This window comes from Ischnura elegans, chromosome 8 (genome assembly GCF_921293095.1).
Source record: "Ischnura elegans chromosome 8, ioIscEleg1.1, whole genome shotgun sequence".
Taxonomy (NCBI): domain Eukaryota; kingdom Metazoa; phylum Arthropoda; class Insecta; order Odonata; family Coenagrionidae; genus Ischnura; species Ischnura elegans.
In genome coordinates, this window is record NC_060253.1 from 32,462,069 (window position 1) to 32,475,922 (window position 13,854).

The window sequence follows — 13,854 nt, forward strand, 5'->3', positions numbered from 1 at the left end:
TCGCATTGGTATTGTCCCACACGAGTCTTTGAAATTGTCGTATTCTTTTCCTAGCGTGGATGAAATTCGACTGTTCAACATTCTTTAAGCCAACACATTTTCTTTGTGTTTCTGCAATTCATTACATATTCAAATCCATGAAAAGTTTCTGTAGCTTTGCAACATGTGTGGTATGTCCTCTTTTTCATGATGTTGAACACGAAAATTAGCTTCAAGCAACATATTTAGCTGTTGTGTAAGGCTTCTATCAGCTCAAATCTTGTGTGCAACTTTTCCCAAATTTCATTTGCGTGGGTGCATGTCAAAACAAGCTCTGCAAATGATTTTCCCAGTGTACCAGCTTACAAACTTGCCGCCTTTGCATCATCTTTCAACCACAGATGACCTGTCGTCTTTTCTTCTACCGTCGTTGTTTCCACAAATGCAACACGCGTGTGTGTACCAAAGACGATATATTCTAGTGCATATGCTCTCAATATCATCGAAATGTGTCATTTCCACTTAGCCCAGTCTTCAGGTCCTTCAAGTTTATTCACTTGAATTTTGTAGTCACTACTACTGCCGGACATGTTGTAACTTACTATATGCTTCCACACATAATTCTCGTTGGAATTATGAATAGACTGATAAATTAGCTATTCACTTGCGATCTGGGACCATAACCTGTTGAACTCTTCTTAAATGAAAGAAAAACAGTTGCTCAGCACTCAAGAACATCTGTATTTCATATCAGTTACTACAACAATTGCAAACACACTTATTTACAGTTTTGTTTTTAGAGTATTAGATGCTGATGGCATATTCATAATTTTCCCTTTAAGATCAAGTATTTTAATTGGTAATAATTTAATTTGACTTCTTCCAATCCAGTGTATAAAATTAATCCTGATCCGCCCATTTCTGAACTTGTTTCTCAATGAGTCAATTGAGCTTCCTTAGTACTGTGATATGCATCCTTTGCTTCATTAACAAATGGCACCATAGTGTGAAAACAAAGCGTCTGTGAAAGGTAATGCATAACTAAGCCTCCAAAAGTGTGTCTGTCCTGAATTTTCAATTACTGAAATTTATTCCATGGAAAATCAGAATTATTCTGCTTCTGTAGTCTTATCAAAGATTTAGGATTGCACCTCTATCTCTAATTAGTTCATGAAAGAACCATTTGTATCAAATCTGGGACCATAACCTCATGAGCACCATGTTGCATTTAATCTGAGTTTCAATTTTATAATATTTATGCATAAAAGCTATTTACTTGGTATTCCTGAATGTACCTATCTTTTTTATTTGACGCTCCCAGAACTGCTACATCTGTGAAGAGCAAGGGAAAGGCAGTCGTGCAACGGTTGGTGCTTGTATGCAGTGCAACAGGTCTGGCTGCCGACAACAGTTCCACGTAACCTGTGCCCAGGCTCTTGGGCTGCTCTGCGAGGAGGCTGGAAACTATCTGGACAACGTCAAGTACTGTGGCTACTGCCAGCACCACTATTCGAAGCTGGTGAGGGGGAGCGGGGTGGGAGCAGCGCCCGGCAGGGGGGGCGGGAGAGCCAAAGGGGTATGACTATGCCGGCCATGCCTAGTGTGCCTAGTACCCTTACCCTTAGCCCCTCGTACACCCTCATTGCTTTGTACCCAGTTGTCCAAATCCTTGATTCAGTTGATATTATTTGCAATCATGTTAATTAGTTCAGGATGTGAGTTTAAATATCTTTTACGTGTTAGGAGAAATATATTTTAGCGAGATATTTGATTTTTAGATGGTAGGTTAAGTGTGAAGTAGGGTTTATTCTGAAGAGGTGAGTCAGGGAAATTAGAATGAGCTAATTCACCATTTTTTCATGGCCATCAATTATGATTGAGTTTGGAAGGTGGAGAGACGTACAGCAAACTCCCAATTATCCCGGCTAATGATGGGAAGAGGCGGCTTGAATAATCGGAAAACGCGAGTAATCCAAACTTTCACTTTAATTTCTTTTAATTTTCATGATTTACACAAATCAAACAATCTATTATTATTTACTCAGATTGTCTGTTATAATAGATTGCTTTCCGTAATCATTAAGAGCTTTCTTTTCCCAACCACGATATTTTTGTGGTGAAATAAGATTGTACTCAAATTCCTACTGCTCCGTATAATAGGTTTCCAAAAACTATGCACCCGTAGAAGTAAGAAAAGTGGTTTGCACAAATGCTTCGAAACCACTGCGCGACGTCAGAAACTACAGTGTCAGGCACCAAGCTGAGTAGTCTCATCTCACATAAGCTGCCGGTGATGCAACTGCTGCAGGATGTGGAGGCTGTTGAATGATTGCGCACCGTAATGCTTGGAAAGAAGGAGCATGGAACTCCCCTGAAGGCAATGGGCAATCAATCACGCCATCATGCAGCAGTGGTTATAGGAAACCAGGACTTATGGCAACTTGTCTACGCAGGAAAGTGCCTGGCTATGACTCATGCTATCTCTACTTCCACTTCCCCTGCTCTCTTGACTTCTTCTATTCCCTTCCTCTCCAGAGTAACATTGAATAGTAACGGTGTAAACATGCCAAGTGCGACATAATCTCCGGTTTTGATGGGTCGTTTTCAACCGTATGCGAGGCCATGGCAAAAGGTTGTGCATTTGCGATATGAAAAACAGTTACCATTTAACTTGGATAAAACATATCTCTTAATTTGCGATTGCTTAACCATTGAAGAATCTTCTAAAATTAATCAAGAGTTTTTTCCTCCGCTAGTGATCATCATCTGCAATGCTTGAGCAGAAGTCTTAAGTTAACTTGAAATATTCCTAGTGAGTAAGTTATTAAAATAATTCCATTATACGAAGGCTATTCTAGTGGAAATAATATTCGCGGCATAGCCTTGCATTAAAAAGCAAATATCCTGGTGCTTTTGCATCTGATTTTATTATTTTATAAAGATCGTGGAAAACGTCAAAGGATCATGAACTCATGTACAGATAATCCAGTACACAGATAAACTGCAGCCGGATAATTGGGAGTCTGCTGTATATATACAGTAGAATCCTGATTTAAGGTTTTTCAGTGGGGACAAAATTTAAAACCTTAAATGCGGAAAAACACTAAATGAGGACCTGCCATTTTTTTCTGTTTTTAGAGTCTGTAATGATTGGAATGGCTTTTTATGAATAAAAAATATTATTTTAAGTAACTAAAAGGTGCTGCATGCAGCAACAAAATTCAGTGATGAAATGTTCTTTGCCCAATTAAGGTTGGAAAATACTTTTCAGGAATCAGCTAAAAAAAATGGGTAGTAAAAATAAGTAATGAGAGGATGACAATTGTTTTAATGAAATATTTTAAGAAAATTATAATATTCATAAACTTAAAAGCATTCCCACACGGAATATTATTATGGAAATTAGTGATTCCATTTTACGCATTTTTCAGTTGCCTCGAAGAAAATTTAAAAATTTTTCTGTAAAAGTGACATGTAGGTGACTATAGCATTTCTAATATAATAAAAAAGGTGTAAGTAGGTACTCGAAAAATCGTCATTGCATCAATAAAGATGAGTGAAATGAAGGGACAACAGAAGATCGCTAATCCCGAATTCTAAACTACCGAATATCTAGGAAAAGGGAGGTTTTCTGGAATTTTGCCAATTTAACGTTTTCTGTTGCCTCGGCGAAACGAGCGATTTATGAGCCTCCTGTGCGCACATTTTGGATTTCGAGGTCATCCAAAAAAGGAGAATCTTTTTTCTAGTATGCTTACAAGTTGATGGTGATTCAACTCGATGATAACACCAGATTCGTTGTCAAATATCCGCGGCCTTATGCAGGTCGAATGGAGCCGGGAGAAGTTGCTTACGCGGCGCGCTGATCACCTTGACTCCGACTCGCCTTGTTTCTCGGCAGCTTTTAATAAAATTTGGTTGGACCTTGAATAACGATTAGCTAAACTCTGTTAAGTGAAAAGGTTTCATCTTCAATAGAACTGGATTTCATCTGAAAAATTGTCAGTGCCTCTGGAGTTTGGCAATTTTGTCTGAGTTATGATGTCGCAGTCAACCACCAAGGGATTCCTGCTGGATTTTCGTATTTTTCCGCGCTCATCTATTCTACCGTGAGTATGCGGTGATTTTTTTTTCTAGCATGAGCGATTTATTTAGAGTAATGGACCGTGATAGTTCGTCAAAACTCCGATTGTCATTCTCTTTTGACATAAAATAGCACCAGATAAATATCTTTGAATCGACAGCTATATCAACCAGCCGCATGTCGGTATATGGGCTCCGGGATATCTAAATTACGATGTAAAATGATGTTGTTCCGTTAGAAAAGAATGCTTTCACTCACGATCATGACAGGGGAAACCCTTCCTCGGTTCTTTTGCTGTTCCTCCGTGGAAACTGACCTTGGAATGGATTATAAAAAGAATCTTCTAGTGAACTGCGCAAATGATATTGGGCCTCTTTTGAAAAGAGAAAGTAGCCGACTGGAAAAATATTGGGCTAACAATGGACTACCCGTAGAGAGTAGAGTTGAAAGGGGCATAAGCCGTCAATTGAAAACATTACGAGGAAACCATCATTGTAGCGGCCCTCAGAGGATAACTCGTGTCATCAGTCGTCACGTATCATCGAAGTTCAAGAAGTGAAGGATAAGGTAGTTAGAGGTTATCAAGGGAAGAAGGGAAGCTCCATTAGATCGGATCTGATACAAAAAGTGTCTGGCGTTTGGATCTGAAGGGGAGCGAAACATTACGAGAAGACAAATCACCCAGCTTGCGAGTTGAGGGTCCCAGCGCTGCATTCGCGGAAAAAAGCAGTTGAAGAAGCGTTCCCCGGTAGATTCTATTGACTCTTGGTAAACTTTCATGAGACTCTTCTTGTTGATGAGCAGAAATTCGAAGATTTGGATAATCATTTGCATGAGCCGTCATGAGAAAACGTTAAATCGGGCAAAATGAATGAATCGGGACTCCAAAAAATAAACGCTAAATGCGGAAAAACGTTAAATGCGAAGACCTTAAATCCGGATCAGACTGTATATACTTTTTTTACCCAAGCCTACTTCTCGAGCTGTATGCAGTGAAAAATCAATGAACCCTTTCTCTAATTAGTTGGTGATTTCACAAGCTCATTTCAAGTGAATGGTCAATTCACAGCAATCTACTCCTCAGCTTTGAGCAAGGGCCTCATGTGTTGTTGTTTTTTCTCTTGTTGGCAATTCCTTCCCAATTAATTGTTCTCATCAAACGAGTTGATGGCTGAGGCATTTGTTTAGGCTAAATCTGATAAAACTATTAATTAATCATTGGGAGGAGTATGGTAAAACTTCCAAAAATGAGACGGGACCAGGAAAATGGTGGCTTTGTTGTTAGGGAGTTTGGTATACATATATGTTTTGTGTGTTGCATTGTCACAGGATGAGAAAAATACTTCAAATTGATTTCAGACATGAGTCACAAACATGGCAGCTTAAGTGGACTGATGATTGGACGATTTTTAAAGGGATGAGAAATTTACTGACTGCAGTAATAAATAGAGCATGTCCATAACAACAGCACTCGTGTGACTGATTGATGGACTTATGCTGATGGATACAAATTCCGGACCACTTCCAGAAAAGCTGGAAAGCAGAAATATTGCATGGAAGCGGGAGACCAGTTATGATTTGGAGGAAAAATCTATGAACCCAGAACTCTGCACTCCCCCAAAACACAATTCAAAATGACATGAATTCTGGTAATTTCATGCACACCTCCAGTCGATGCCTTCCATCACCTATACTACTGATTATATCTTTAACTTAATTAATTATTCAGATAGTTGTAAGATTGATGCTTTGTGTAATGGGCTTTGTATTTCTGTTAATTGGGATTTAATCATTTCTGTAAAAGGGGAGAAGCAAGTAATCAAATTCACAGATTTAGAAGTCCACTTAAATACTGCCAACTGAATGTGCTTCCTGAGGAAATAAGTATTAACTACCCTGGTGTTCATTCTCTCCTCCTCCTCACAAATATTAATAATGTGTTCATTCTGGCATTTTGTTCAATTCTCTGGTTGATGGCCTCGAGGTTTAAAAGTATAAATTTGATTGGGCGTCGGCCTTTTCTTAGCATTAGGTTGCTTAAGAGTACAAAATGTATTCTTTGACCATGCCGGCCGGCATCTTCAAATTGTGCACCCAGCCCCTAAATTATGATTTTTGTAGGATAAAAAATGAATAAATGCCTCATATAACGCCCTTTTTGCCATATAATTTGTCAATTATTTATACAGTAGAAGTCCGTTATAATGGGTTGGCCCTATAATGTGGGTAGGTCTATTGCTAGTGATTTTTTTGTGTTTGTAGATCCATGGGTTAAAGCATAGGAAAGTTATCCATGTATAACGAGTGCTATTAATTGTGTTACCACCATAAAAAGTTAATTTTCCTGCAAAAAGAAAAAAAGTAATCCAGAATGCATAACTCTCAGGATCAACTCTCTCTAAACTTCAACAGTGAAGTGCCTGACAGAATTGCTTTAAGCTCATTTCAGGAGCATTTCACCAAGGAAAGGCAACTTGGAGGAAGTAAATGAAACTTTGCCATCTCCCCTGCAGGTTATTGATATCATCTTTGTGCCTTATTTCAAAGCCTTGGGACCACCACAAAGGTAGATGCAGATGAAAAACAGTATTACACCTGAGCATTCAGTACCCTGTAGTGCCGTTGCTTACAGAAGTGAAAATGGCATTCTGAGTAGGTAGATTGGTAGAGTTAGCGGAGACAGAAATACAGCTGTAAATGTGTTGGAACGACCTCACTAAATTTCATAATGGACAAATGGAGACATTCCTAAGATGAAGCAAAAAGAATTCAATCCAGTCTGGTATTGTTTTCTGGCAGTGATAATCCACATAGCATTTTAAAAAGAATTAGTTCAAACACATCGTACCTCAGAAATCATGTAAGCTGGTTACCATGTCGTGTTATATTATGGTAAACATGCGTATCAATAACCTTGTCACCACCTTGGTGTTTCTCAGCTGGTGCTCTTCTTCTGTGATCTCACATCACCTCAGACGGTGTGGACTGCCCCAGTGCAATTCCAGGTCAATCTTGCACTCAGCCTCGTGCCATATACCCTCGCGAAATAATTCTGTTTGTCTCACAGACTGCCCAAAATATGCTCCATACCTGTTGATTGCAAGCAGTAAGCCATTCAGTGATGTTTTGAAACATTGATGGTGCCGTAAGTGTCTTCAGTGATACTTTTATTGGTGGTGACGGTTTTTTTGGTGGAATAAAAGACGCTCACTTAATTCACGTGTTGTATTTGTCATTACCACCTACGAAAATGTCTTAATGTCAGGAGTGTGTCATGTCCACAATCTTCCATAAATTTTGCATTGAGTACAAGTTTTGGAATTCCACACACAGAAGCCATTATAAGTGGAAAGTTGATGCTTGGTTATATTATGTCCAACAGGTGACTCATCCTTTGCGGCCAAAAGGGGACTAGCAAATCGAGTAGTCTGCCACCTTCTATGGATGAATGGAGTGGGGAAGGATACTAACATAAAATTCTTACTGTTAGAATCTATTTATTCATGGGATAACATGTGTTGCTGGAAGAATGTAGGATAAAAGGAAAATGAGGAGATAAGTGATTAGGAAGAGGCAATAATCCACCAGGGCTAACGGGAGCCTGGGTATTCTTGTATGCGAGATGGTCTGACATTTGGCACATTCAGGGAAATCGCTACCATAATATTAGCTATGGAATTGCAATTGGTGTGCGGTCACTCTGAAGCAACTCATTAGGAGGTTTCAATCATTTCTTGGAGTGGTCTTTTCAGCCGCTGCTTGCCTGAGCACTTGTTGCTGATTGTGTGGAGTTCAAATATTTGTTTAAGGAGGCCACTGGTGTATTGTAAAATCATTGAAAAGGTACACCACAAAGTTAAAGAACTTTCCTCATTCAGGTAGGCTGATAGTATGCTATTAGCGGTCCCCTTGAAATCGACTGCACTTCAGATGCTAAGCTTGAGTACAAACTTCTAGTGTATCAGGAAAGTCAGTGTATGTGGTTTTTTTTGGAGATTGGTGTTATGGTATAAAATATCTTTCCTTGTTTATGATATAACCACATCACACACAAGGATCATGCAAGTACAGTGGAACTTGGTTAGTACGTTCCTCCTTAGTACGTTTTCCTCCTTAGTACGACGATTTCTCTCGGTCCCGGTACCAACGGAACAAAATACAGGTAAAAGTATTTGGTTAGTACGTTTGAAAAAATTGCGCTTTCCTGGTTAGTACGCTCAATTGCTAGCCGTGACGCAACCCGCAATTCGTTCTCCAGTATTTTCTTAAGGGTCGTAAAGCTCCGAATTCATGATTTAATTTACTATAACTAGCTATTAAAATTCTTGCATTCATTCCACATATCTTTCTTCGACCGTGATTTATCCAAATGCATTTCTCAATTGTTATGACGCGATGAATTATAAAATATGGCCATTTATCAGGAATGTCTGACTATGCAAAACTGCAGCCAATGAGAAGCCCCAATTTTCCCCACCCCGAGCTCCTCACCTTCTGTTGCCTCTGGAGTGCCCACTGCGCACAAATTTCACGAGTGGGCAATTATTGCTATTACACGAGTTATCATGATGAAGAAATGAGTCTTATCCAATTCCCACTTTATCTAAAGCAGTACTGCACGACGTCAATGCTACGTAGTACGTGCGTATTTGACTACTGCTGCGGGAGCAGACGATGCTCTGGATCTCCACGCGAAGCTTAGCTTAAAAATACTCGATCTCGGCACGAAAGCAGACGACATTAAACGAATTTTAAAAGTAAATTTCAACTGTATAATATAAAATCTTCTTGTAATTACGTCGTAATCTAATAATCTTGCGTGTTATTATTCGATATATCGATCGCTATAACAATCGATATGGCTTTATTCCGGAAGCGCGAATGTGTACGGCTGTTGCCGTAATTTAAGGTTAATATAATTTTGACCAATTTTTATGATGTTTAAAAACAACCCGTTGACATACTCAGGGTTGTTTTTATATTCTCCGAGTATGCTGTGACAAAAATGAAGTGACTTAGCTATACTTGTCCTTTTTCTATAAATACATATAGGATAAATCACGGGAGAAAGACGCCGTTTTCATGTAACTGTCTTCGGGAAATCTATGAAACATTGTGATTTTTACTCACATGGTATTGTTTTTCATTGTAGCGCCCATTTTATTAATTTTAAAGGTGAAAAGAGTTCAGGAAGGCGATCCTACGAGAACTACTGATAGTAATTGTAATTATGACGACTTTTCCACAGATTGCAATTACCCCGACTGCTATTTATTACTTTCCTCGTTAGCACGTTTTCCTGGTTAGTACGTTCATTTTTTGTGGTCCCTTCAGAAACGTACTAAACAGGTTCCACTGTACTTAACATTTTTTTAGCTAAAGTAGTGGAGTCACAAATGGCCTGTGAGAGATTTTTCAAGTTCAGCTCCAGAGAGCAGTAAAACGCAGAAGAAAAAGAAAAACATTTCAGTAATCATATAGTAGCAGTGATGAAAAATTGCCTGGCTATCAACACCTTACTCAACTGTTATGGCACTGAACAAATCTGACGTGTTTAGATCTAATCTTGCTGTTGCTTCCAGTTAATATTGTTTCAAAGATGGACAACTTTCATCCTCCTTAGAGAACTGATTTGGAACTTCTAAATCAGTTTCCTCCCATAATCCCCTGGGGCACCTATCCAACACCCTACCTAGCATGTGCCGTGCCCTGGATTGCATGATTGCAAACTGCCTGCTGCCAAGTACGCTTGCTAATGATCAGAGATATTAGTCAGTCATTTATGTTTCCCAGATCACTCATCTGCAATCCTGTATGTGTGTGTCGTTCAGTTTGCTTTGTGTTTTTAGTTTACGCTGCTAAGGTTCTCCTGTCTAATATGATCTTTCTGGCCAGTGTTTTATTGACATTAGGTGCCTTAATAAAATGGCTCATAGATATGGCTTGGCAAGCAATGTACAATGATTGGTACAATTTTATCGATTGGTTGTGTGATGTTGTCACGTTAAAAATGAGTCACTTTTATTTGCAGGGTATGCTGTGCTGATGTTAGCAATCAGGTATGGAAGTTCTTGAAGGTTTTCTCCCACCTGATTGCTGATGTAAGTGCACTCAACCCATCAAATACACATGACTCATTTGTAACATAATGTATTCACACAACCACTGGATTTGAATCAAACTTATTACTCGTAGCCTATCCCTTGGCTGGTTAACACCAATTCCCCTCCCCATTTATGATTTCTTAAAACAATCCAGAAACTGTTTTCAGAGATATTTTTTCCTGTAACTTTGGATTCCCTGTCTATGGACATGCTCACATTTGCCAATTAATAGCTGCACTTAGTTATTCTTCTGGTAAAAGGCAGCCCTGTTCCCCCAACAATACGAAGAGAACAAATTCAATGAATCACTTTTCTATTAATCTCATTATGTGTGAGAATTTTTTTAGTCATTATTTAAATAAATGTACCATGGGCATTTTTCTAAGGATTTGGTATTTGTAAAAAGCACTCTTAAAATTGACGCAAAAATTGTGTGTGAAAATAGCCCTGTCAGTTTTTACTTGTTAACCGTATGCTTTTAATGCGATATTTCGAGTTGATTTTAACTTTTCATTGCTTAAAGTATTAAAAATGGTATTTTTCATGTTTCCATCTGTCATTTTGAGTGATAATTGTAGCTAAAGCAATTTCAAACTTCATCCTTTCTTGGCCAAGGAGAAAAACATTGAAAATCAGTTAGATATGAGAGCCTGTGTGGCATTGTTTTATGTTTAGAAAGTGTGCATTCACCACATTTGAATTTATCACGATTTTTTTCAGCTTAATTTTGGTTTGATATGCCAAAGGAGTGTTTTTGCTTAAACAAGCTTTGCTTTAAAAAAATTTTGGAATGGCTCTCTGTTGGAAGGTTAAACTGTGTGAAACAAACATTGGCACTATGCATTCTAAATTATTGGAATATTTCAGTGCTTCGTGCTTTGTTCATTTTAGTCATTAAATAATGACCACTATGTCTAATGTTATTGTTAAATGCTTGCTAATAACCATTAACAAATGCTCATTTTGATAACTTCTTATGATCAGTGTAGTTCAATTTTAAATTTTTTAAAATCATTCTGCCATTCTTATTAATTACACCCATGTCTCGTATAGCGCAAGGGATGCGTTCCTTGGGGTCTTTGCGTTATACGAATTTGCGTTATACGAGAGCGTTTTAACATAGGGAAGATAGGGATGCGTTCCTGGTAGCATAGGTCTTGGGTATTGAATTTCCTCTAAAACATCTATTTTCCCATAAAAAGCCTTAGAAAACATTATTTCTATAAATATTTATAGTTTAAAACATCTTTAAAGATAGTACTCACGCATTCAAAGACTTTTATTCACGTTAAAAAAAATTCTTACGTGCTTTCGAAATTCCATCCTGTCGTGCGGGTGGGCTAACATCTGCTATCTCAGGGGATCGTATTGCGTTGCCGGCAGTTGTCGATTTTTCAAACTAGTCTAAAAACAACTATTATGTCACCCAGGCCCTTTTGTCGCTCATCGAAATGACAGGAAAATGCTACTTCAAATGCAATTTCATAGCTAGCGGAGTTTATGAATAATAAATCATTTTAATTTGAAGTCTTCCGAGTCATTAGCAGCTTTGTGAAACAGTCTTTAAATGCCTTGAAACCTGACCCAGGTTTTCCTTCCCTGAAAATGAATGAACGAGATTGCATTCTTTTCCAAAACAATATTGTCTCGTCAACACTAAAAACTGGTAGAGGGGGAAAGGAGCCACTTTCAATCACAGCTTGGAGTTCATCAGAAAATGTTGCGGTGACTGCGCTATCAACACTTGCAGATTCACCTGATATCGCCGCACTGAAAATACCTGCTTGCCGTTTAAATTCTGGAACCAACCGGAGCTTTCACTAAATGCCTCGGAGCGATTACCACTCTCGTCTTTTTGTACTGATTCACTATGAACTTTCCGTATGTGTAGACCGCTTGGTTGAAGTTGGTGCGGCTGAGGTCACTGATATTTTAGCTTCGTCTTTATTCAGGATAAGACATCGTGAGTTTAAACTTCCGCGCAATATCGCTTTGACGCTCTCCATTTTCAAAGCAATTGACCTCTCTCAAGTCCTCTTCTAGGTTTATGGTTTTTCTTGATAAATTCTTGATTTTTCTACACGCATTCCTATTTTTTGCCATATTCTCTTGGTTTTTACTCTGTATGGCTCTATCTAAATCACCTTCTTCTGCTGAACTGTATTCCTGAGACGCAGAAGGCCTATGACTGCGGGGAGGGAACGAAGCCATTGTGTTTGAGACTCTATAGCGGACCCTTTTATGTGTTGATGCTATTCATGCGCAACTCGGCCATCGCTCCATTTCTCCCCCGTGAATACCGATGACCTTGAAGGCTTTAGCGTAGAACCTCTACCTGGAAGTCAATCGCCCGGTAACCTACGACGGCAAAAATACGTCTCATACCGTATTGCTGAAAAAAAACTCATTTCCACTAGTCCCACGCTTAATTAACAATCTAAATAATTTATTATCATTCTTATAAGGATACGAGATTCGGTAGGCCGGATATCTGGACCCAATGACGAGTAATACTTTTGGCAATTGCACAGCAATGAATTTCGATTAATATATAAACAAAAAAGAAGATTTGAGGCAAGAAACAATATTAATATGCGTAAATTGATAGAAATTTCGTGTGTACTTAGCGCAAGTTCACGTTTTATCACGAGAGCGTTTAAGATTTTTGATTAGGCTACACTGCGTTGCAATGTTTCCCCGAGGAACGAATTTGCGCTATATCGAAATTGCGCTAATCGAAATTGCGCTATACGAGACATGGGTGTAGTATGATGCATATATGAATAATTCCTGGGCATAAGTATTTTCTTTCAGTTTTAGTGGTACTCGATGTAAGTTGCAAATTTTTGTGAAAGTGCTTCAAGTGGACTTTAAAAAATACTATAATTTATCCCATTGTATTTTTAAGATAAATATCTTTTTATATCATTTTTCATTTCTATTCATGGGACTTATTTTGGTCGAATAACTTTTTAATCTTGTAAGTGGGATGATCAGTATGCTGTAACTTTTCAATCTATGTATGGATTTGTGTTTATCATATTTTGTCACGCTTGCGTTGAACATTGAATATTTTTATAAACCTGCTTAACTATTTCATGTTTTACTTAACTCTTTTTTATCCTGAAGAAGTTAACACTTTTACAGCTTGACATTTGTTTATACAATGTGTTTTATTTGCCCAGAAAATTGGACAGAGTTAAAAATTTTCGTGTGGCATTTAAAATTAATAATTTATAAAGTAGGGGGTTATATCTGGCTAAAGCATTAATCTAAGGAGGTATTCTTAATGAAAATCAATGACCTTAGCCCTATTGGAGATAGGTTGACGACTTAAATTTACAGATGAAGGTGATACTCCATACTTAATGGAAATACTGAATGTTAAAGATGTTAAAAGAAACAACTTTTCACTATCTACACAGCTATGAGTACCCCAAACATAATTAGCGACTATGTATCATTTTCAGGGTTGGCTCCCCCATTGAAAATCATGCTTAGTAGTTGAAATGAATTTGGCTATTTATAAAGCTGTGTGGAAAATAAAAAGTGGGTTCTTTTATTAGGTTGATGATTTTATTTGGTTTAAACTCATGCTAAGCAAGTTCACACTTATCCACAACTCCTCATCCTTTTGCATGGGCATCACATGATTAATTGTTCTTCACACGTAGGTGTGTGAGCCCT

General features: G+C 38.2%; 1 protein-coding gene across 7 annotated transcripts in view; it reads left to right on the forward strand.

Annotated features, from left to right (window-relative positions):
* Positions 1 to 13,854, forward strand: part of LOC124163298 (protein AF-10-like) — a 53,340-nt gene that overhangs the window by 13,150 nt on the left and 26,336 nt on the right. For 4 of the 7 annotated variants that reach the window (XM_046540106.1, XM_046540108.1, XM_046540107.1 and 1 more), the window contains exon 4: positions 1,301 to 1,498. In XM_046540106.1, the coding sequence (XP_046396062.1) occupies positions 1,301 to 1,498 (198 nt within the window). Of the gene's footprint in view, positions 1 to 1,300; positions 1,556 to 13,854 lie in introns of all 7 variants that reach the window. The other 3 variants (XM_046540103.1, XM_046540104.1, XM_046540105.1) reach the window with 1 other exon arrangement.